General features: G+C 44.7%; 1 protein-coding gene across 4 annotated transcripts in view; it reads left to right on the forward strand.

The window, feature by feature from the left end:
* MINK1 (misshapen like kinase 1) overlaps positions 1-24,292 on the forward strand; it is a 302,641-nt gene that overhangs the window by 151,626 nt on the left and 126,723 nt on the right. For 3 of the 4 annotated variants that reach the window (XM_030186952.1, XM_030186954.1, XM_030186955.1), the window contains exons 11-15: positions 6,081-6,150; positions 6,542-6,749; positions 7,011-7,127; positions 13,631-13,717; positions 22,146-22,349. In XM_030186952.1, coding sequence (XP_030042812.1) covers positions 6,081-6,150; positions 6,542-6,749; positions 7,011-7,127; positions 13,631-13,717; positions 22,146-22,349 — 686 coding nt within the window. The remainder of the gene's footprint in view (positions 1-6,080; positions 6,151-6,541; positions 6,750-7,010; positions 7,128-13,630; positions 13,718-22,145; positions 22,350-24,292) is intronic. The other variant, XM_030186953.1, reaches the window with a different exon arrangement.

Consider the following 24,292-nt stretch of genomic DNA (forward strand, 5'->3'; position numbering starts at 1 on the left):
TGATGCGCCAGGCTGTGCCGGCGCCGGGGGTGCTTGCGCCCTCGGCGCCGATGACTGTGGCGCCGGCGAGCTCTAGCCCGGCGCCGGAGCAGTCGACACCGCCGCCGCTTGCGGTGCCGGTCTCGACAGCCACGCAGGTGGAGTCCCCGTCGACGTCGATGGAGGGAGCTCCGTCCCCGCCGGCGCGGGGGTCCACCGCTCGACGACACCGAGACCTCGGTGCCTCGACGTCGAGCCGGGCCCGGTACCGGACGCAGCTACATGAGCTAATGTCCGATACCGAGGATGAGGACTCGTGGGGGGAAGAGGAGGACCCGAGATATTTCTCCTCAGAGGAGTCTACGGGCCTTCCCTCGGACCCCACGCCGTCACCGGAGAGGAAGCTCTCACCTCCTGAGAGTCTCTCCTTTGCCTCCTTTGTGCGGGATATGTCTATAAGCATTCCCTTTCCCGTGGTCTCTGTGGAAGAGCCGAGGGCCGAGATGCTCGAGGTCCTCGACTATCCATCACCACCTAGAGAGTCCTCCACGGTACCGCTGCACAATGTCCTGAAGGAGACGCTGCTCCGGAACTGGGTGCGACCACTAACTAATCCCACCATTCCCAAGAAAGCAGAGTCCCAGTACAGGATCCACTCTGACCCAGAGCTCATGCGGCCCCAGTTGCCCCATGACTCAGCGGTCGTGGATTCTGCTCTCAAGAGGGCACGGAGTTCGAGGGATACCGCCTCGGCGCCCCCGGGGCGGGAGTCTCGCACTCTGGACTCATTTGGGAGGAAGGCCTACCAATCCTCCATGCTCGTGACCCGCATCCAATCTTACCTGCTCTATATGAGCATCCACATGCGGACCAATGTGCAACAGCTGGCGGACCTGGTCGATAAGCTCCCGCCGGAGCAGTCCAGGCCTTATCAGGAGGTGGTCAGGCAGCTGAAGGCGTGCAGAAAGTTCCTGTCCAGGGGGATTTTTGACACCTGTGACGTGGCATCTCGTGCTGCGGCCCAAGGTATAGTGATGCGCAGGCTCTCATGGCTGCGTGCCTCTGACCTGGACAACCGCACCCAGCAGAGACTGGCTGACGTCCCTTGCCGGGGGGATAACATTTTCGGTGAGAAGGTCGAGCAGATGGTGGACCAACTGCATCAGCGGGAAACCGCTCTCGACAAGCTCTCCCACCGGGCGCCTTCAGCACCCGCCCCCACGGGTGGGCGTTTTTCCCGGGCACGGCAGGCTGCACCCTATTCTTTTGCAAAGCGTAGGTACAACCAGCCGGCCCGAAGGCCTCGTCAGGCACAGGGACAGCCCCAGCGCGCTCGTTCTCGTCAACAGCGTGCGCCTAAGCAGCCCCCTGCGCCTCCACAGCAAAAGCCGGGGACGGGCTTTTGACTGGATCCACGGGAACATAGCCGCCCTACAAGTGTCCGTACCGGACGATCTGCCGGTCGGAGGGAGGTTAAAATTTTTTCACCAAAGGTGGCCTCTCATAACCTCCGATCAGTGGGTTCTCCAAATAGTGCGGTGCGGATACGCCCTGAATTTGGCCTCCCTGCCTCTAAATTGTCCTCCGGGAGCTCAGTCTTTCAGCTCCCATCACAAGCAGGTACTTGCAGAGGAACTCTCCGCCCTTCTCAGCGCCAATGCGGTCGAGCCCGTACCACCCGGGCAGGAAGGGCAGGGATTCTATTCCAGGTACTTCCTTGTGGAAAAGAAAACAGGGGGGATGCGTCCCATCCTAGACCTGAGAGGCCTGAACAAATTCCTGGTCAAAGAAAAGTTCAGGATGCTTTCCTTGGGCACCCTTCTGCCAATGATTCAGAAAAACGATTGGCTATGTTCCCTGGATTTAAAGGACGCATATACTCACATACCGATACTGCCAGCTCACAGACAGTATCTCAGATTCCGTCTGGGCGCACGCCACTTTCAGTATTGTGTGCTGCCCTTTGGGCTCGCCTCTGCCCCACGAGTGTTTACCAAGTGCCTCGTGGTGGTAGCGGCCTATCTACGCAAGCTGGGAGTGCACGTGTTCCCATATCTCGACGATTGGCTGGTCAAGAACACCTCGGAGGCAGGAGCCCTCCGGTCCATGCAGTGCACTATCCAACTTCTGGAGCTGCTGGGGTTTGTGATAAATTACCCAAAGTCCCATCTCCAGCCAACTCAGTCTCTGGAATTCATAGGAGCGCTGCTGAATTCCCAGACAGCTCAGGCCTACCTTCCCGAAGCGAGGGCCACCAATCTCTTGACCCTGGCTTCGCAGACCAGAGCGTCTCAGCAGATCACAGCTCGGCAGATGTTGAGACTTCTGGGTCATATGGCCTCCACAGTTCATGTGACTCCCATGGCTCGTCTTCACATGAGATCTGCTCAATGGACCCTAGCTTCCCAGTGGTTCCAGGCCACCGGGAATCTAGAAGATGTCATCCGCCTCCCCACCAGTTGCCGCACTTCACTGCTCTGGTGGACCATCCGGACCAATTTGACCCTGGGACGCCCATTCCAAATTCCGCAGCCCACGAAAGTGCTGACGACGGATGCATCTCGCCTGGGGTGGGGAGCCCATGTCGATGGGCTCCACACTCAGGGTCTGTGGTCCCTCCAGGAAAAGGATCTGCAGATCAACCTCCTGGAGCTCCGAGCGATCTGGAACGCACTGAAGGCTTTCAGAGATCGGCTGTCCTGTCAAATTATCCAAATTCGGACAGACAATCAGGTTGCAATGTATTACGTCAACAAGCAGGGGGGCACCGGATCTCGCCCCCTGTGCCAGGAGGCCGTCGGGATGTGGCGTTGGGCGTGTCGGTTCGGCATGCTCCTCCAAGCCACGTACCTGGCAGGCGTAAACAACAGTCTGGCCGACAGACTGAGCAGAGTCATGCAACCGCACGAGTGGTCGCTCCATGCCAGAGTGGTACGCAAGATCTTCCGAGCGTGGGGCACCCCCTCGGTGGACCTTTTCGCCTCTCAGGCCAACCACAAGCTGCCTCTGTTCTGTTCCAGACTTCAGGCACACGGCAGGCTAGCGTCGGATGCCTTTCTCCTCCATTGGGGGACCGGCCTCCTGTATGCTTATCCTCCCATACCTTTGGTGGGGAAGACCTTACTGAAGCTCAAGCAAGACCGCGGCACCATGATTCTGATCGCGCCCTTTTGGCCCCGTCAGATCTGGTTCCCTCTTCTTCTGGAGTTGTCCTCCGAAAAACCGTGGAGATTGGAGTGTTTTCCGACTCTCATTTCGCAGAACGACGGAGCGTTGCTGCACCCCAACCTTCAGTCTCTGGCTCTCACGGCCTGGATGTTGAGGGCGTAGACTTCACTGCGTTGGGTCTGTCTGAGGGTGTCTCCCGGGTCTTGCTTGCCTCTAGGAAGGATTCCACTAAAAAGAGTTACTTTTTCAAGTGGAGGAGGTTTGTCGTGTGGTGTGAGAGCATGGCCCTAGAACCTCGTTCTTGCCCTGCACAGAACCTGCTTGAATACCTTCTGCACTTATCAGAGTCTGGCCTCAAGACCAACTCAGTAAGGAATCACCTTAGTGCGATTAGTGCTTACCATTATCGTGTGGAAGGCAAAGCCATCTCTGGAGAGCCTTTAGTCGTTCGATTCATGAGAGGCTTGCTTTTGTCAAAGCCCCCTATCAAGCCTCCTGCTGTGTCATGGGATCTCAACGTCGTCCTCACCCAGCTGATGAAACCTCCTTTTGAGCCACTGAATACCTGCCATCTGAAGTACTTGACCTGGAAGGTCATTTTCTTGGTGGCAGTTACTTCAGCTCGTAGGGTCAGTGAGCTTCAAGCCCTAGTAGCTCATGCTCCATATACCAAATTTCATCACAACAGAGTAGTGCTCCGCACCCACCCAAAGTTCCTGCCGAAGGTGGTGTCGGAGTTCCATCTTAACCAGTCAATTGTCTTGCCAACATTCTTCCCCAGGCCGCATACCCGCCCTGCTGAACGTCAGTTGCACACATTGGACTGCAAGAGAGCATTGGCCTTCTACTTGGAGCGGACACAGCCCAACAGACAGTCCGCCCAATTGTTTGTTTCTTTCGACCCTAACAGGCTAGGGGTCGCTGTCGGGAAACGCACCATCTCTAATTGGCTAGCAGATTGCATTTCCTTCACTTACGCCCAGGCTGGGCTGACTCTTGAGGGTCATGTCACGGCTCATAGTGTCAGAGCCATGGCAGCGTCAGTGGCCCACTTGAAGTCAGCCACTATTGAAGAGATCTGCAAGGCTGCGACGTGGTCATCTGTCCACACATTCACATCTCATTACTGCCTCCAGCAGGATACCCGACGCGACAGTCGGTTCGGGCAGTCGGTGCTGCAGAATCTGTTTGGGGTGTAAATCCAACTCCACCCTCCAGGACCCGAATTTATTCTGGTCAGGCTGCACTCTCAGTTAGTTGTTCTTCGTAGGTCAATTTCTGTTATACCCTCGCCGTTGCGAGGTTCAATTGACCTGGGTTCTTGTTTTGAGTGAGCCTGAGAGCTAGGGATACCCCAGTCGTGAGAACAAGCAGCCTGCTTGTCCTCGGAGAAAGGGTATGATACATACCTGTAGCAGTTGTTCTCCGAGGACAGCAGGCTGATTGTTCTCACCTTCCCTCCCTCCTCCCCTTTGGAGTTGTGTGTTTCATATTTTTTGCTAGTCATTCAACTGGCGGGAGCGGTCGCGCACGGGCGGGAAGATGGCCGCGCATGCGCGGTGGGCGTGCCCTGCGTGCCGACCGTCCCGCGAAGCTTATTTCCGGTTGGTGGGGGCTGCCGCGGACGTCACCCAGTCGTGAGAACAATCAGCCTGCTGTCCTCGGAGAACAACTGCTACAGGTATGTATCATACCCTGCCCTCAGAGTAGCTAACAATTTAGTGAGGGAAAGAAGAATCTGGGGTTGAAATGTAGACCTATTTGATCATTTTATAGTTGGACCAGAGTCCTGAGCAGAGAAATCATGGACAATAACAGGCACTAAAGGGGAGGACATGGCAGAAACTGATTATGAAGCTGCTCGTGGTAAGGGTAAAAGGAGGAAGAGTTGGAAGAGAATTTACAAGATTTAAAATTTTTGTAGAAAAATATGCAGAAAGGTTCTCCGTTGAGGGACTAGGGGGAGGAACAGTGGTAAGACTTTGCGATGTTAAGCTATGAAAAATAAAGTTCCCTAGATGGATTTGAAGTCTTTTTTTTAATATGTTCAGTAAAAAAAAGTTGTTTAGCTTTTCTAAGGTGAAAATTGTAGTCCATGAGTTTTAATCTATAATAGGCTAAACTTGACTTGTTCCGCTTTTCGCAGCTGGCATTTCAATAAACGAAGACCATGGTGATAACAGGTCTTGCCTTGATAAGAAGGAAGAGACACTAGTGGAGCTACCTAGACTATTACTTCCATAAATGTAGACTGGAAGCATCTAGCCTGGTCTTCTAAATTCAAAGAGATAAAATCAGTCAGGAAATTAAAAAGGGAAGGATAATCAGGTATGAGGATCAGTTTGGGACAGTTGTCTAGATTGTTTCATAGGACTCTGAGTAGTGGAGACTGGGTCGTTACTGAGACAGTAAAACAGACAACATGATGGTCAGACCATGGGTGTGGAAAGGGGAATGGATGGGTAACAGAACAAGATCAATGTATGACCTCCCTGATGGCTCAGGAAATTGACACAAAGTGTAAGGGCAGTAAGAATGCTACCAGACTGACATCACTCTGCTTGGTTTTCCCCCATTTGCAATTTAAATGTTTCAGTTTGTAAAATGGTTGTTCAGGATGGATGTCTCCAATGTAAGGACATCCTTCTCACGCATTTTTCAACAGGAAATCTGGACGTTTTTCCTGTTGGAAAATTGATGTGAGATGGACGTTATTTGGGATGTTATGAGTAAGATGTCACAATTCTGACTTGGATGTTCTTTCGAAAATGCCCCTCAAAGTCCCAATAACAAGTCTAAACTCTTAATCATAATTAAAACTTAGGCACCGTTAGAGCTTCTCAAACTGTGGATCCTTTCCTCAAAAGAGGATATAAATAAAGAATGGTGATACTAACTAATGAGCTGCAAGCATTTCTTTTTCTCCCCTTCAGATGAGACGGAGTATGAATACAGTGGGAGTGAGGAGGAAGAGGACAGCCATGGCGAGGAAGGAGAACCCAGGTATGGAGTGCACTGGGGAAGAGGAAGTGGACAGAATGGCTGCACCTTGTATATCATTAGGAAGCTAGCATTGAATGTGGGGAGAGCACAGGGCACCAGCTGAGAAGCCATTGCACATAAGGAGATGGATGTCTCTTCTAGTAACCATTAGGAAGGGAGAGAGTCTCTCTTGATTACCTGAGAGGTAGGTGAATATTTTAGGAAGTCTGTTTTGATAATCGAGGAGACATCTAGACATTTTGGGAATGTCTTCCAATAGATGGGGAACCTCTTAGAGCTGTTACAATTTTCTGGGATCTATATGTTGTAGCAGGTATGAGTCTTTGGAACAGTAGAGGCTACTCTTGCAGAGCATATGGCTAATATTCCTGTGTTGAATTTGTCTTCTTAGCTCCATCATGAATGTCCCTGGAGAGTCTACCCTGCGGCGGGAGTTCCTTCGTCTGCAACAAGAGAACAAGAGCAACTCCGAGGCCATGAAGCAACAGCAGCAGATGGTGGCCCAGCAGCGAGACTCGGAGGCCCACATTAAACACTTGCTGCATGAGCGGCAGCGGCGTATTGAAGAGCAGAAAGAGGAACGTAGGCGTGTAGAGGAGGTACAAAGAACAAACTTGCTCTGCCAGTTCCGTCAGATTTATTTTATGTGGTATATGTGACACTACATACATGAAGGATCAATCATTCCTAGGGAAGGAGTGAATCTTATCTATGTCTTTAATGTGTTCACTCCCAGAGATTCTTGGTTGTGCAAATAATTGTACTATGAATCTGTAAAATCTGAGGGTTATGTCTTGTGTGTCGTTTTTACCTTGTGTTGCTTGAAAAGTCATAAAACAAACAGATCTTTACTCCAACAGCAACAACGGCGAGAGCGGGAGCAAAGGAAGCAGCAGGAGAAAGAGCAACAGCGGCGCATTGAGGACATGCAGGCTGTGAGAAGAGAGGAGGAGCGCAGGCAGGTGGAACGAGAACAGGTAACAGGCAGTGTCTGATGTAATATGACCTTCTATCAATGTATGATGTGCAGGCTGTGAGGAGAAAAGGAATGAAGGCATGTGTAGTGAGAATAGAATATAGCACATGATTTCAAAAAAAATTCTAGTTGGCCTATTTGACTTGTCTAGTTGTTCCAGTCCACACTGCCAAGGTTAAATCCGAGCTGCCAGGCGACACTGGGTCCAGTACTCAAAAATGGGGAAAGTGTGTCTTATATCCACAGTGCCCGCTTGGACAGTAAGTGATAATCACATGATATGGTTTGATTATAAGAGCTAAAGCAGAGTATAGAAACACAACACTCAAAGTCCTCGCAGTTCAAAGCGGGTAACAATAATTAACAGACCAGAACAATTCTCTGGGAAACTGAAAATAAAACCATGATAAACAAGGCAAGAATCATTTAAAAAATATATGAATTATTCTGCAAAACAAGTGTCTGAAACAAAGAGGTCTTAATCTTTTTCTCCTGAAAATCAGGTAAGACTGAGATGAGAGAAAAATACCAGCAAATTCTTTCCTGTGTCTAGCAGCCTGAAAAGCTAAAGTTAATTCAAATAGCTTTAACCATTTCTTCCCCTTAGAAGAGGAAAATAAAAAGAAAGTTGCATTATTAATCCTTCTAGCCCTTGGGGAAACAGCAAATTGAAAATGGGCAGACAAATAGTTTGGTGGTGAGCCATACATAACGTTAAAAAGAAAACAGGCCAACTTAAAAAGAACTCGAACTTCAATGCGTAGCCCATGTAATCTCATATAAAAGGATGAGAAACTATCAGACAGACCAAAAATTAAGCATACTGCCATATTCTGTACGGTCTGCAGTCTCTCTGTAGTTGACCGGATTAACACAAATAGTAGTGGGAATATTATCAGGTTTGATGTTAAAGCATAAACATTTTGTTTTTTTTGGTATTGAGTTTCAGCTTTGTGATCCAACATCCATGTATCCAATAAATGTATACAATGATGCACCTTAAAAAAAAAATCTATATCAGATACAGAGTTAAATGGAATAAGAACTGAAATGTCGTCAACATAACTCTAATTAAAAAAAAAACATGGCTTTCCAACAGGAATCCCAGAGAATGCAGAAAAACATTGAATAATAGAGGGGGCAAAGGGTATCCCTGCGGAACCCTATAGGGATTTTGCCATGATGACAATCTTCACCCTGTAAGAACGACAAGTCAGAAAGTCTTGAAACCAGTTCAGTACATGCCCCATAATGCCTGTGTTCTCAAGGGATTGCAGTAAAATGGTATGATCCACTAGATCAAATATGAGAGGACCTAAAGAAAGAACTGATGGGATGGGAGGACACAAAAGAACTGGAAAGACAGTGGTCCAAGCTGAAAGGAGCTATTAAAATGGCAACAGATCTTTACATAAGGAAAGTAAACAAAAGCTAGAGAAAAAGAAAACGGATATGCTTCTCCAAACAAATGGCTGAAAAATAAAGACAAAAGAGGTGGCATCCTTAAACAGGAACAATGAAAAAAATGTCGGACAAACTCAAAGAAGCTAAGAAAGAAATATGGCTGGCAAAAGCGCAGACAGAATTTTAAAAAAAAAAAGGGCTAGAGAAGTGAGAATACTTTTTCAGGTAATTTAGAGAAAAGATTTAGTCTTTATTCGCAAAATCTGCTATTCTGGTACACCACAATTCTTTCTCATTCATCAGCTAGGGTGTTATCACAATAGAATCAGTTTTTGGTTTTTTTTTAAAGATACTAATTCTTCAATATAGTGGGCTCCTCCTTCTGGAATCTTTACACTCTCACTTACGACTAGAGCCTTCCAGACATTTAAGAAAGGCTTGAAAATATTTCTGTTCTCAGATGTTTTCTGGGATTAATATTGAAGACTAGAGACATGGATGGCGGACTCAACCTGGAGCATGGAACACAGTCTCGATCCTGTTATCTATCCCGAAGAGTGGAAATCCAGATTTCTTTTTCTATTTAGGTTCAATCTATCTAGTAATTGTAAACAGCTGTGAAGGTGCACAATTAGGTGGTATATCAAATATAAATAACACATGGAAATTTGTTTGAGGATCTCAAAGCAGTGAAACAATGTGGCGTGGCATGGCTTGCAGAAGCTTGCGTGGCTGCATAGGGGAGACATATTCAGAAGAAGAAAGGAGGTGTTAATGCCCTCCTACAAGTCATTGGTGAAGCTCTACTTGGGTTATTGTGTTCAGTTTTGGAGGCTGTATCTCACTAAGAACATGAAAAGACTTGAAGTGGTTCAGAAGAGGCAATAAAAAATGATGTGGGGTTTGAACCAAATGATGTGTGAGGAGACTTTAGGACCTGAATATGTATCCCTATAGGAAAGGGGGTTAGAGGAGAAATGATACAGGATTTAAACACTTGAAAGGAAACAAATCTTTTCCAGAGACTAGGAAGTGTTAGAACTAGAGGATATTAATTGAGCTTGGAGGATGGTAGGCTTAGGAGTAACATCAGGAAGTATTTTTTCATGGAGACGATGGTGGATACCTGGATACCCTCTCGGTAATGGTGGCAAAAACAGTCAAGGAATTCAAAATTTTGGGGATAAACACAGGAGCTCCGTATACAGAAAGAGGATGGAGTCCAACAAAATTTAAATGACCACATGGCAGAAGTGGAGCTAAGACAGCAACCCCAGTAATTGGGAGGTAAGGCTAGCGCTGGGCGGACTTCTATAGTCTTTTCCCAGAAATAGGCAAAACCAAATCAGGATCAAGTATGTGTATTTGTATCGTATTCATTTTGTATGCCATGAGTGTTGGTGGTGTTTATTTCAGTTGAGGAGGGGAAGTCATCTTAAGGTTGAAATTAGCGAGTAAAATGTAGTTAGCAGTATCGTTGGGTTGTTGGTTTAATCGTGTATTGATAATGAAAGTGACTGCGTTGCAGCCATAATAATAAAAACCATTCTTCACACTATTGACAACGTGGTGTGGCATTTTATTCCAGGACTGCATCATACATAACTGCTTATATGTGGATGGCAGGTGGCAGATTGTCAACTGCTCTGTTTGTGATGCCAGTGTTTAATCATGAAGCAGTGTAACCTGTACAGAGTGGCGGGTGCAGCTCTGGCCGCCTTGTTGGGCAGACTGAATGGACTGTGCAGGCCTATAGCCCCCGTCATTTGCCATGTTTCTGTGTTACTTTCATTTCTACACCACACCCCTGCATAGGTGAGCATGCAAGATTCTGTACATATTTCAAAAGGATCCCTTCCATGACTAAACACAAAGCCCTGCAGTAATCCAAGCAGCACCAGCGTGACCATTCAGCTTTCTAGAACGCCATAGCTTTCCCAGATGGTAACCTATCACATCAGCCTGCTTTCAGTCAGTATGCAATGTACGTGTAGTGAGAAAAAGCATTGCAGGCAGGAAGAACAGGGATAAAAGCAGGCAGTATTCAGCCTACGAGAAAAGAGAAGTTAGATCATGTACCAGGCAGTGCAGTGTGACATGAAGAGATACATGGTCACACTACAGCCATAGGATACACGGTTTTATATGCTTGGTATTGATTTGTGATGGAAATAAACATGTTTTTTCTAACATCCAATTATCTTGTAATAATTTAATTTTTGTCTTTTAATTTCCTTGGAGGAAAAGAAGTCTTCTGTTCCCTTTTCAACTGATAATAGAGCTGTGGAATTTTAGGGCCACACAAGGCTAGTGAGGAAGTGTGTTGGGCATAATCATTCATAGACACTCTTCAGAGTTTAAGGTGTGGTCAGTGGGGACTTGCTAATCTAAGAAGCAGGTGGCTATGATAGCTTCTGACCATGGCAGTATGAGGCACTTTCAGCAGTACTTCCAAGGAATGGCCATCATAGAACCGGCAGATGTCTGTGTTGGAATGCTTTATAGTTAATTTATGTATGTTGTCCCCATTGGTAAGTGATGCCTGGCTTTTTATCTCCTGTTAGGATCTGGTATTCTGAGAATTAGAGAGAAGTGGTGTGAGAGGGGTGCTGTTAAACTAAAGCAGTGCTTCCCAAACTTTTGTTCTGTATGACTCAGTTTAACACTTAAAAGTTCGTATGACTCGATGATGATAAACAAAATAACAGACGTCAAGACCCTTCCTCTCCCCCACTCATCCAAAGCCTGAAGGAAGCAGCAGCAGTAGTTATCACAGAGCCCCGTGTGTCAGTATGCTTTATTGACGCCCTTAGTTACAAAGGAAATCAAAGCGATTCACAATCAAATGTAAACAGGCAGAAATGGACTCCATAAAATACAGGACAGAGAAACAAGCAAAGTGCAGAATAGCAGCTTGGCAGACCCCTCCCCATTACTGGGACTCGTGTCCCTGCAAATTCTCAAAGGCAAGGGCAAAAACAAAAGTCTTTTAATGAGCTTTGAATTTGCAAAAGGATTGCTCAGATCGAAGAGCCAAGGGGAGAGCGTTCCATAGAGAGGGCATCAAAAAGTAAAAGGCACTCTTTCTGGTTGATTCAAAATGAGCCTTTGATGGGTTAGAAAGGACCAGCCGGTGATTGTTCAAAGATGTTAAGAATCTAGACAGAACATAAGGGATTGTTATGGATGCTAGATAATCAGGAATTCCAGATCCTGATACTCTGCTTGGTTTTCCAGTCTAATAGGAAGCTCTCACAGGAGGAGAGGCAGGATGTGTGCACATTTGTAGCCCTCTTTTTCTATAACCCTTACGATCCCATTTGGGGTCTTCACCCAAAGTTTGGGAACCACTGGGCTAAAGATTTCATAAGCTGCTGCCTCTTACATCAGGCTCTACACTTCTTTTCTTGTCCTTTGCGTCTTCACATTGTTCTGTTGTTGGACTGTTGTGTTCATTTTTGTCTTGTGAACATGTTGCATCATAGTGTGACCATGATGCATCGGAGAAACTGATCCATAGTTGGGAACTCCAGGACTATCCTTTTTTCCATAGAGAGGAACTATAGAGCTATATTTCCTCCTTCCCTACCATGGTCTGTAGGGAAGAACTTCAGTAGTATTCTTTTCTTCCACAGAAAGGATCTATTGGGCTGTTTGCCTCCTGTAAATAGTAGGTGCTGGGCTTTCCCTGGTCTAGGAAGTACTCTAGGGCATCCAATGGCCTGTGGGAAGGAGTTCCATGACTTTCCCAGTCACCTTCCACCTCAGCCTTTAAGTTAGTTCCAGGACTTGTATCCTTTGGCTCAAAGGCAGGAGCCTTCGGAAGATGTTCTGGGGCTGCTGGGGCGTAATACTGTGAGGTTGCTTTACTCCAGTCAGATATTCTTGTTGATAAAGATAATCCCTGAACAAATGGACTGCTATAAATATAAAAAAATGTAAGAGGAAAAACTTTAATTGAGCAGGTCTGCAGTGGCGTCACGAGGGCAGCTGACACCCGGGGCGGGTCGCCGCTGCGCACCCCCCCCCCCCCGAGAAGAACATACCTGGAAGGCGGTGAGGGGCAGGCGGGAGAGCCAATCCGCCGAGTGCACGCCGGCGCCTCGTTGGTTCCCTGCTCTCTCTGCCCCGGAACAGGAAGTAACCTGTTCCAGGGCAGAGAGAGCAAGGAACCAGCGAGGCGCCGACACCCCCCAGCGGTGTGCACCCGGGGCGGACCACCCCCCCCCCCCCCCCCCCCCCCCCCTTCCTATGCCAATGCAGGTCTGTATTGCTCCCAAGCAGATTGCTATAAAGGAACCATATGGAACACAAGAGAGGCACTTTGTCCAAACTGGCCTGTGCTGAAATGTTGCTATTTATACATTTGTGGTTGTGTCTTCTTTCCTGAATGATGTTCTTGTAATTTGATCCCAGTGTATGCAGAGACATTTTCAAAAGTACAACATTGTTCTGAGATGATTCCTGTGACCAAAAGAATGGAGGAATAACTTGGTGATTCTTGAACCAGAGAAATCGGGGTTTAAACCCAACTTTCCCACTAGTACTCTTTTCACCTTCCGTTGTCTTAGGTACCAGTAAATTGTGAGCCCATTTGGTCAGGAAAATAACTCTTATACCAAAATATGCAACTCACCTTGAATTTAGATTTGGAAAAGGTGAGCAATAAATTCAGGTTCCAAATCCAAATTGTGTTCTTAAAAGAATCCCTAATAAGTAGAGACCAAATCTAGAGATGCTTCCAAAGGTGTAGAGTCCTCCTGAGAGAACACCTCTGTTGGGAGAGGGAGAATTGACGTCTAATAAGAGGAAGCAGGATCCCAGTAGATATAGAGAAACTTAGTTATACAAAATTCTCCCAAGACACAACCTGTGCAACTGATAGAGAGGCCTATGATATAAGGGCGGAATGTCATGGTGTATATATATATATTGCTGTGTGTTTACCCTGCCTTGAAAGAGTCCGGGAAAGTCTGTGACAATGCAATCTGTCCTTGTCTTTCTTTTGTACTGTTTTCCCATCCTGTCCTTTTGCTTTACTTCTATTTCTGTTTCCCCTTCTTTCTTTCTCTCTCTTTCTGTTTCTCTCTCTCTCTCCAGGAATATATAAGACACAAGTTAGAGGAGGAACAGAGGCAGTTAGAGATCCTGCAGCAACAACTTCTGCAAGAACAGGCCCTGCTTCTGGTAATGACACCTTCACTGTCCACCTCAAAGTTCATAGTTCCATCACTGGCTCACCTTTCCCTCCTCTCACGCTGTATCACTGCTTCTGGTAATGAGACAATCAGCGTGTACTTCACAGCTCATATTCCTATCACAGATTTGCCCTTTCCTCCCCTCACACACTGTGTCATTTGCTCTGATAATGACACCATAAGCATACACCTCACACTCATATTCTCATCACTAGCTTACCCCCTCCCTGCTCTCTTTCCTTGTCTCAGCTTCTAGTAAGGGCACTGTCTCTGCAAATATCACATATCTTTGGCTTGAGGAATGTTTTGATTCATTTCAGCATGTACAGTCAGTAGTTGGATTTGTGTTGTGCAGGCATTTTTATTACGATGACACCCATCCACTGTGGTTAAGCTTCCAGGTCCTTAAGTTGAATGCTGGTCAATTGTGCTGCTGAGCAGATAGTACCCATTCGCTGAAGCCCAGCAGTTCAATGTAGTCACATAACTATTTTTCTCTGGTCATCTACCTTCTTGAATGTTTCCTTCTCTTTTAATTTAGAGGTTTAAATTTTTTTGTCACCATATCAGAGAAGCAAACTAGTGACTTCAAGTTTTGTCCCATGTGCAAGTAGAAGACATCCACTTCTGACTCTAATGAGGTTTACTACTAATCTTTGCATGTAAGTTAATAATGCCTCAAGCTTCAGTATCTCTGCAAAGATGTCATCTCATACAGTTTATACTTTGAAGATCAAACTCTTTACTATCTTGCCAAGAAAGAAGTCAGCTTTCCAAAGCTAGAGCTGAAAGCTTAGTGCACAGACCATGAACCAGACTGACCACTAGGAGCCCTTACTCTGTTGGGTTAATTATTTCATTAAGGAGCCAAAGATCCTTTTCCCCTCTCCCCCTCCCACATACATACTGGAGCTAAGACAAGTGCTTTTATCACAGGCTTCAAAGGATTGACTTGATTCTTCAGTGCATGACTTTGAGAGCATGGAGGTGCAGCAGACTTCATACAGTCCCAAATGGCCACTCCTGGAGGCAATCTCAGCTTTACATACATTGGAGTTTCATCTGTCTTTAGTGGTCCAGTCTTTAGCACCAATGAACCATGGAGAGCATCATCTGCAGTTTTGAGGTGGATGGGACAAGAGGATTGAGTAGGAACTTGAGTGCATCAAGCACAGAAAGTTCAAGCATCAGGGAGTTCACTTCTTGATGCATTCAGTGAATCTTGCTGCTGAGCATGTCTATGTCAACCCACGTTTTGGCATTCAGAACTTTTATGGTATCATAGTCATTCTTCATGGACAAGGAGGTCGTCAGTCCCATATATGTGTGATATTTGTGGCACTGAGAAATAGAATGTGCCTGCAAAACTAAAAAGACTTTATTGCACATACATAAGAGATGCCAAGTCTTGCTCATTAGGAGTGTGTCGCACTCATTTGAAAGCTTTCTCGCTTTCACCCTCTTTGAGCCCTAGTTGTCACTCATCAGAACTTCAGTACCACTGCTTTAATGAGAGGAATCTGAAATCGATTTACATACTTTAAACTACTCGGGGGAAGACAATTTTCAGCTGAAAAGATTTACCCAAATTGCTCCCCACTTTGTATTCTTTCAAAGGTGCCAAAGAAAGCTAATATTTAATGCTGCCTTGATTAATTTGCAAAGCAATATTCCCCCTCCCCCAGTGACATTCAGCCGGTGGCAGGCAGTGATTTTATTGCCTGGATATTCAGTGCTGGGCCATTCTTGGCGACTGGCATCGAATATCCAGGTTTTTCAACGCCGGCTAATGTATGACCCGTTAAGTTGATATTCAGACTTAACCAGCCATTGCTTAGCTGATACAGATAGGCCTGCTAAGCCTGGCCAGTTAAGTCCCTAATGTTGGGACTTAACCAGTCATCCCCCCCCCCAGAACACCCCCACCATCGCTGGCTTTATTTTCGGCACAAACTGGGTATTTTCAGTGGTAGCAGCTGGTTAAATACTGCTGAAAATGACTGGTTATCTGCCGATACACAAGTTAACCTGTCGCGGCCATTCCCGGCTGGTTAACTCGTGCTGAATATCGGGCCCTCTTGATTTATACCCTGGATATACCATCTGAAAAATCTCTTTTGGCCTTCAGTATTACTCCTTGGTCTGGTAAATATCACTCTTTTGGAAGGTTCACCCTTAGCATCTCTGCATTCATGGCCAGTACTACGTAGGCATGTGTACCACCAGGCTTCCTAAATCTCTATCCAAGGATCAAACTGGGTATGCCCCATGGTGCTATATACTTTTATTGTGCATTTTGGTTTTTCCGTTATGCAGCCAGCATCTACATGAAACTTTACAGACAAGCCAAAATGCGTTGTTTTGGGCAGTTTGGAGTTTTCTTAACAGCAGTTCCCAGCAGCCAGCTTAGATTGCATTGTAGTAGTTTAATTGTGACAAAACGAGTGTCTACACTAAGAGTTTGAAGATCACAGTAGGGAAAAAGGATCTAATTCTCCTCAGTTTCCATAAGGTTAAGGATTTGGACACAATATTGGATACTTGTGGCTTAAAGGTGATGATCAACACCCACTCCCAGTACTCTTAGTGTAGACCCCAGCAGATAAACAGTGTGGTCGATCGTAAAACTGTCTAAAGGTGTACGATCAAAAGGATTAGTGAGGACCAGGAATTTTTTCTTGTCCCTATTCAATTTTAATTTTAAATCAGATGCCCAAGTTGCCACTAACAGAATCTCTTGAAAGTCTTGTGTAAAAGAGATGTAAATTGTGACAATATCTACATAAATAAAGGAACGCTTGTGCCTCCAAAAGCCTACCTAATGCTGCCATCATGACATTAAATAAAATGGGAAACAGACGAGAACCCTGAGGATCACCACAGTTAGGAGAGTCCAGGAAGATGAGATAGAACCAGACAATTGGATCTAGCCATTAGGAAACCCTGGAACCACTTAAGGAAATCAGATCCCAAAGTGACCTAGCAAATGCAGTAGTGTGACTTGGTCAACTACATTAAAAGCACTCGACATGTCAAACTGTAACACTAGAACCTTTCTCCCTAAGCTAATTTATCTTCTCAAGTTTGCCACAAGAGTAGTTAAAACTATTTTAGTACTGTACCATGGTCTGAATCCTGATTGCGAGTTGCGTAAAAGGGAAATGGTGGAAAGAGCCTAGCACCCTGTCTCCGACAGCGGTCAAAAGATCTGTAATTAGTGGCATCTCTTCCTGAAGCCAGTGAGTTTTTCGAGATGGAAGTTAGCCTAATAGAAGAACCCTTCCCCTCAGAGAAGACCATGTGACAACATATAAGAAATGTGCATTGTAAGGAGATTGATAAAATGGCTAGGAGCAACTTGCAGTTAGGAGCAACTTGCAGTAGATAAATCAGGCAAACATCTAAGGAGCGTTATGATTATGAGGAAGAATATTTTAATAAAAAGGACTTAACACTGTCAGATGAGGATAACTGAAAGGATAACCAAACCATATCAACTTTTGCACATCCGCACAAGGTGGAAGGTTCTCTGAAGTGCTCCTCGTGATTACTTTTGAGAGTTGATACACCACATCTGATGTTTAAGATTTTCTGCTCGAATTAAGTGGCAAAAGGAGCTACTTCATTGCCGATAGATCTTTGGTATTGAAAAGACTACCAATCAGATTTAAAAACCTTCTAGTGTTCAAGGAGTCACCACCCACAAATTTGCTGTAGTAATTCGTTTTAGCTTCCTTTATAGCATTTTATTGTCTGAGTGCTCTTCTCCACAGTAATTTGTTCTTATCTGAGCAAAATTTAGACCATTTCCTCAAGTCTCTTGCACTTCCGCTTCAAATGAAGATTATCTTGATTAAACCAAGGTGACAACCTATGTATTGGTCTAACCTTGATCTTTAATGGGGCTGTATCATCAAGGATAGAACTACATAGATTGTCCCACTTGGACATGAAATCCTTTGAATCAGCCAAGGGGAACTGACGTCTGTCGAAGACAGCAGACCAGAACTTCACAATGTCAGTCTTATCTCTTGTATTATAGGACTGAAGGTTGTCATGACGCTGTACAGGCCTAGCAGTTTCCATCCAATTTAGTGTGAATTCTAGTCTGCTATGATCAGACCAAGGGATAGGGACCCAGAGTGCATTATTAAAAGAAAGTCACCAAGACATTTTTTTGTTCTTGCATCTCCTAAATTTTCTAAATGAAGGTGATGCCACCTACTGTCAACACATTTGCAAACTTGAGGCAGATGCTAGAAATCAACTCCAAAAAATCCCCCTCAGTAGCGTGCCAACTGCCAGGTGGACAGTAGAAGGGCGAGACATATAGAATCAGATAATGTCATCACTAATTTTAAATGCAATAATTTCAAGGTTGGGAGAATTGTGGGTAGAGGTTAATACCACACCGAAAAAGGACTTGTAAATTATCACTATCCCACCCCCTCTTTTATTAACTCTAGTTTTGTGAAGAATCATATAACTAGGTGGACAGACATCAATTAGCAACAGGTCATCCAATGAGTACAGCTAAGTCTCTGAGATCAATGCCAGACCAATTAGTTCCTCCACTATCCCTTTTTTCTTTTTTTAAGTACAGCTTTATTCACAACCGATCTGGCATTCACATAACCAACTGGGATCGGTAAGTGAGATATAAACAGCACTGCGACTGAGCTTTATATTAACTAAATGGTGTCAAGCATGAGAAGGAGCTCCCAGTACAGCCCTGTAATTTTTCATATTGGTATAGTTTCTGTACATTCCATGTTCCAATTCTTGTGATGGCTTTGGTGCTTAGCATCCAGCTCCATATCTTCCTTCCGACTTCATCCATCACTGTCATAGGGGTTGAACTGATACCTTCAAGCTGAGCTTGTGTATCTTGTTGAATCTTTAGTTGCTATTCTGATATTCAACCTCCTTCCTTTTTCATCTGAGCTTAGGAACAGCAGCGATTGAGTTCCTCTTTAGAAAGCTCTGGAAGAAATGACCTTATGTGATTTGCACTGATGTCCCCCCCCCCCCTCCAAAAAAAAAATATATAAAAATACCTTTTACAGCTAAACACATACTTGGAATACTAGCACACAATGGACCTTATGACATAAGTCATTAGGCTACTGCCTTCTCTACAGTCACAGCGTTCCTTTACTGCCTTGGCAACAAGAGACACCCTTCATAAAATGTTATGGTTGCCTGATGTTAACAGAATGACAGTCAACAGCTGACAAGAAACAAAACAGCAAAGATGACCAACAAAAGCAAAAAACAAAAAATATAAAAATAAAACGTCAAAATTTAAAATTAATCATAAAATATGTATTTAAAAGATGAATCCATCAAAATCAAAAAAATTACATAAAAAAGACGACACGGATGTAAAAATGAAGAATCAACTTTATTAGCCAAACTGTAGCAGGGAGAAAGGGACTCGACACAGCTGTGTTTCGGCCGTACTGGCCTGTGTCAGGAGTCTTCTCTGCCATCTGTTGATTATTAATTCTATCCAAATATAAAAAGAATATGTGTGTCTTACCAATAAACTGAAGCTATAGTGCTCAATTGTACTGGAAACAAAGTTGTTGAGCGGAGAAGATCAGAGCAGCGTCTCTGATCTATGCAATCAAACCGAACTAGAGGTAGCTGTGTTGGTCTGGTGTAACAAAAATGACAAAGGTAAGGTGGCTCCTTATACACTAATTTATTGAGGCATGAGCTTTCGAGGACCAGAGTCCACTTTGTCAGATGTGGAAGTGTGGTTCAGGAAGTGAATAAATGTACATGAAGGTGCATGGCATGAAAAGTGCAGGTCAGAGTGTAAAAATGGGAGTGATGATAGCAGCATAGTTCATTTAGCTGATAACTGTAGTGAACGAGAGAAAAGAAACACAGGATGGCTTACGAATAGTTAACTCTGGCTCATTAAACCATATTTATTTATGTGTTCCATAATTTTATTCTTTACAATAGTTTCCACTATTTTACTTGGCACTGACATGGGGCTTACCAGTCTGTAATTTCCCAGATCACCCTGGATCCCTTTTTAAAAATTGACGTCACATTGGCCACCCTCCAATCTTTTAGGTACTACGGACAACTTTAACGACAGGTTACAGATTACTAACTGCAGATCAGCAATTTCATGTTTTGAGTTCTTTCAGTACCCTTAGATGCATGGTATCTAGTCCAGGTTATTTGCTACTCTTTAATTTGTCGGTTTGGCTCAGTGCATCTTCCAGGTTCACCGAGAGTTCTTTCAGTTCCTCCTCTTCTTTTTATCATAGTCTCTGTTTTTTAAATTTAAGTGCTACACCAGTAGGTTTTTTTCTTTTTTTTAGCCTTTTTGTTCCAGTGGTGACAAATTTTATCTTATTGTGATCGCTTACTGCCTAACAGTCTCACCACTGTCACCTCCTTGCACCAGGCACGTTGTTCCAGTAAGGACTAGATCTAAAGTAACTTACCTGGCATGATCTTGGACCAACTTTTCTGCAAAGCAATTATTTATGGCATCTAGAAACTTTGTTTCCCTGTCAGGTATGGATGAGACTTTTACTCAATAAATATTGCAGTAATTGGTATCTCCTATTATTGTTTCTAGTTGTGTCAGTGTGTCACTGTATGTCTCTTCATCCTTTCCAGGTGGATGGTAGTTTAACCTTACCAGTATGCTCTTCCCCGTTGTGCATGTACTTTTTACTCATGTTGGTTTCCTTCCCTCCCTCCAGTAAGCTTGATGTGTCAAGCAGCCTCTGACATGACAGCAAGTTGTGGAATAAAGCTTAAGAGTCAATTAGAGGCCGGATACTCTTCTGTAAATCTTTTTGATTTTATATGTAATCGTAAGCTGTTCCATGTTTAAATGTTCTGTAGGGTGGAGTGCTGCTGTACCTTCATCGGGATGAGTTTGTCTAGTCATGATTCAGACCTTTTTATGCTCATGGCTGGTATGTCTGGGCCGAGTTTGTCCTCATTAAGGATGTTCCCTGGCGGATTGCCATTCATAGCTCACATCTTTATTTACCATCATAAAGCAAGAGGTCTGTCAGATGGCTGCTCCTATTAGTGTTTCTACTACTAATATGCAACTAGTAGAAGCATAGGAGCCAACTTTTCAAAATTATTGGGGGTGCTAAGCCCAATGGAAATGACCACTCCCTGGACACATACAAGGAATTTTCTCAGTATTGGGGATGCTCAAGCACCCACAGAGTCGGCTCCAATGAGTAGAAGACAGTTGTTGTTGTCAATGTCTTTTATGGTGTGAGAATGTCACCACATTCAGGTTTATTTAGTGGTAGCTGAGAATTAGAGCTGAGACATAGAGAGACAATAACTCATCCAAAGCTGCAGAATTAGTTGTTTTCCTTCCCATCCAGCTTCCATCGTAGGGCATTTTTTGCATGCCTTCTTTGTCCTCCTTCACATCTAGGGCTGTTCTTTCCCATACCCTACAACTGCCTGCTGTTCAACATCTAATGCCTTTGTCTCAGTGCTGCTACGTGGCCAGCCACTAAATTTCACTGGAAGACCTATGCTCAAAACTCCAGAAATAGCGCCGGAACACGTGGAAGAACAACTCCCTAAAGCTCAATGTTAACGGCACGCAAATATAGGTGCACTGTTGGCATTGAGCATAAGGGGGTGTGTGGGTCATGCACATGAGAATACTCTCCCGCCAGGATACAGCAAAGTGGGAATGGAAGAAGCGCAGTGCCAGAAGAGAAGCAGGGTGTCGGCAAAAGATAGGAAGGGAAAAAGGTTTGTTCTGCAATCTTAACTTGAGAGTAGGAGTCCCAGCTGCTTTTCTTCCATTCCCGGCTCTTCCTGTAACCTCCCATCTACAAAGTGAAAATCGGAGAGCAGCAGAGGAGACTTGCAGATTACTTCAGCTGCTTCTGACGCCAGCTCTGAGCTGGTGTAGGGTTTACAACAGTAAGGGTGCTCTTATTAGCTGCGCTGTTCATTGAGCATTTGTCGGGAATAGGAAATTACTTCGTTGGCATCCTTTCAATTATATTTACATGCTCATTGTGCTGTTCTTATGCATATATATTGGCTCACACGCTCACCAGCTTCTGAGCATTGTGTAATTGCAAATGAGGACGCAAGTCTGGCGCTAATGGCTTCTTGTGCCTGCATTTGCTTGTGAGCATCGGGTCCTGAGTGCTGTTCCTACAGCATGACCAGCCCGAGGAACAAGATAGAACCTCAAGCTTAATTATCCTTCTGAGAGCAGAACTGGATCTCAGAGTGAGAAACTATTCTGCTAAATCCATCTCATTTAAAGCCAAGGAAATTTAGAGTTGACGACATATGAAGACCTGTAGATGCATTCCATGTCTGAATTATTTTGCCTTTCTGGCGCACATCTTGCTAGACCTTAATCGTCATTTTGCTTTTTGCTGCAGGAGTACAAAAGGAAACAGCTGGAGGAGCAGAGACAATCAGAAAGACTGCAGAGACAACTGCAGCAGGAGCATGCATACCTCAAATCTCTGCAGCAGCAACAGCAGCAACAACAGCAGCAGCAGCAGCAGCAGGCTGAGAAGAAACCCTTGTATCATTACAACAGAAATCTGAACCCCAGCGACAAACCAGCTTGGGCAAGAGAGGTATAGTATGCTTGGCTGGCAAAAAAAATGATATGTTTAAAAGTCAAATCTTGGGCCGTTGTCAGATCTCATCCTTCAGGTATTCTAGACTGCCTTTATTTCTGTAACTTGTAAAACACTTTACCTTTCTGTGTCTGCATTTAGAAACGGACAAAATGACAGCAGATAAAAACTTATGCCCTCTCAAGTCTGCCCTTCTACACCAACTACTGAGATCTTCAGTCGTTTCCTCCTCTTTAGAGATCACCTCTACTTATTCCATGTTTTATGGAACTCAGAGACACTCCTCACCCACATCACCTCCACTAGGAGGCCTTCCACATAGTCACCTCCATTTCCATAAAGAAATATATCCGTAGATCACTCCTGAGTCTATCCCCTTTCACAGTCATCCTATGCCCCCTTTTCCAGAGTTTCCCTTCCATTTAAAGAGGCCCTGTCTTGCCTTTCTTCAAATATACAAATATTTTTTGCTTAAGAACATAAGAGTTGCCATACTGGGTCAGACCAAAGGTCCATTTAGCTCAGTATCCTGTTTCTAATAGTAGCCAAACCAGGTGACAAGTACCTTGCGGAATACAAAAAAATAACAATTTTCCATTCTACCTACCCACAGGGGAAAGCAGTGGCTTTCCACAGGTCTAACTTAAACATTTAGGGACTTTGCCCGCAGGATTTTGTCCAACCCATTTTTAAACCCAGCTATGCTAACTGCTTTTACCACATCCTCTGGCAATGAGTTATTTGTAACTTCTTGATGTGTCCCCCCAGTCTCTATACATTTTGAAAAAGTAAACAATTGATCTACATTTAGCATTCTTCTTGACTCAGAATTTTGTAGACCTGTTTTGTAATACCCCTCAGCTGTCTGTTTTTCAGGCTGCAATCAAAAACACTGAGAACTGGAATTAATATGTATAGCCAAAAACAAAATTTGCAAAAAGCTCCAGAAAAAAACTGTTACAGAATTTAAACTCATTAAATATTATTATTATTACTACAGTCAGAAGGAAAAGCCTCAGAACTTTGTGCCCGGGTGTATTTTTATCATCAGCATAAAAATCTTGTGTCCATTAACTTAATCTTATTTCATTTAAATCCACATTTGACGGTAGACCATCAGAGATTTTTTTTTTTTGAGTTGCACGGGGGAGGGGGGGGGCGCTCAAGAGGGGGGGTCCCCTGGAATTCAGCAAACTGCCTCTGAAGCCGCCCCCCTGATGCAACTCAAAAAATTCTATAGAGGTCTAGTAAACCCCACCCCTTTCAGTAAATCCCTGGTGGTTTGGTGGACCCTGACCCCCCCCCCCCCCCCCAAAGCAAGAATCTCCCTAGTGATCTAGTGACCTCCCCCCCCCCCCCCCCCCCCCCCCCCTTCTCATCTCATACCTTAAAACATTGGAGGCAGGAGGGCAGGAGCAACACCTCTTGCCTCTGGGCCCACTCCTTGCAAAATGCCTGGTGCATTCTGGGGTGCACTGGGAGGGGCTAGACACCAAATTTCATCTATAATAGAGTTCTTTTGCTGTACTATGGCAATTGAGACACATTAGGATTAGGAGTTTGACTCTCCGAACTACTTGATCAAGTGAAGTTTATAGATCTTAGGAAAAGTAGGAAATCATACTATTCTCCTTTTGCAGTTCCTTCTAAGGGCATAAAAAGATTTGTCTTTTTTAAGCAGCTGATGATATCTCAGGCTCCCAATAGTTGGAACTCACTCGCTCTAAAATTAGAGGATTTGAATAGTTATGATAGTTTTCAGAAACTTCTGAAGACTATTCTTTTTAAAAGATTTGATAGTTAATTTCTTTTATCTAATTGTATAGTACATTTGTTATTCCCAAGGTTTCATCTTGGCTTTTGGCTCTATGTCTTAATGTAAATCACCTAGAAATTTACGGGTCAGGCGGTCTAGAAATCCAGTATAAAAGGGATGCAGA

Source organism: Microcaecilia unicolor, chromosome 14 (assembly GCF_901765095.1).
Source record: "Microcaecilia unicolor chromosome 14, aMicUni1.1, whole genome shotgun sequence".
Classification (NCBI taxonomy): Eukaryota; Metazoa; Chordata; class Amphibia; order Gymnophiona; family Siphonopidae; genus Microcaecilia; species Microcaecilia unicolor.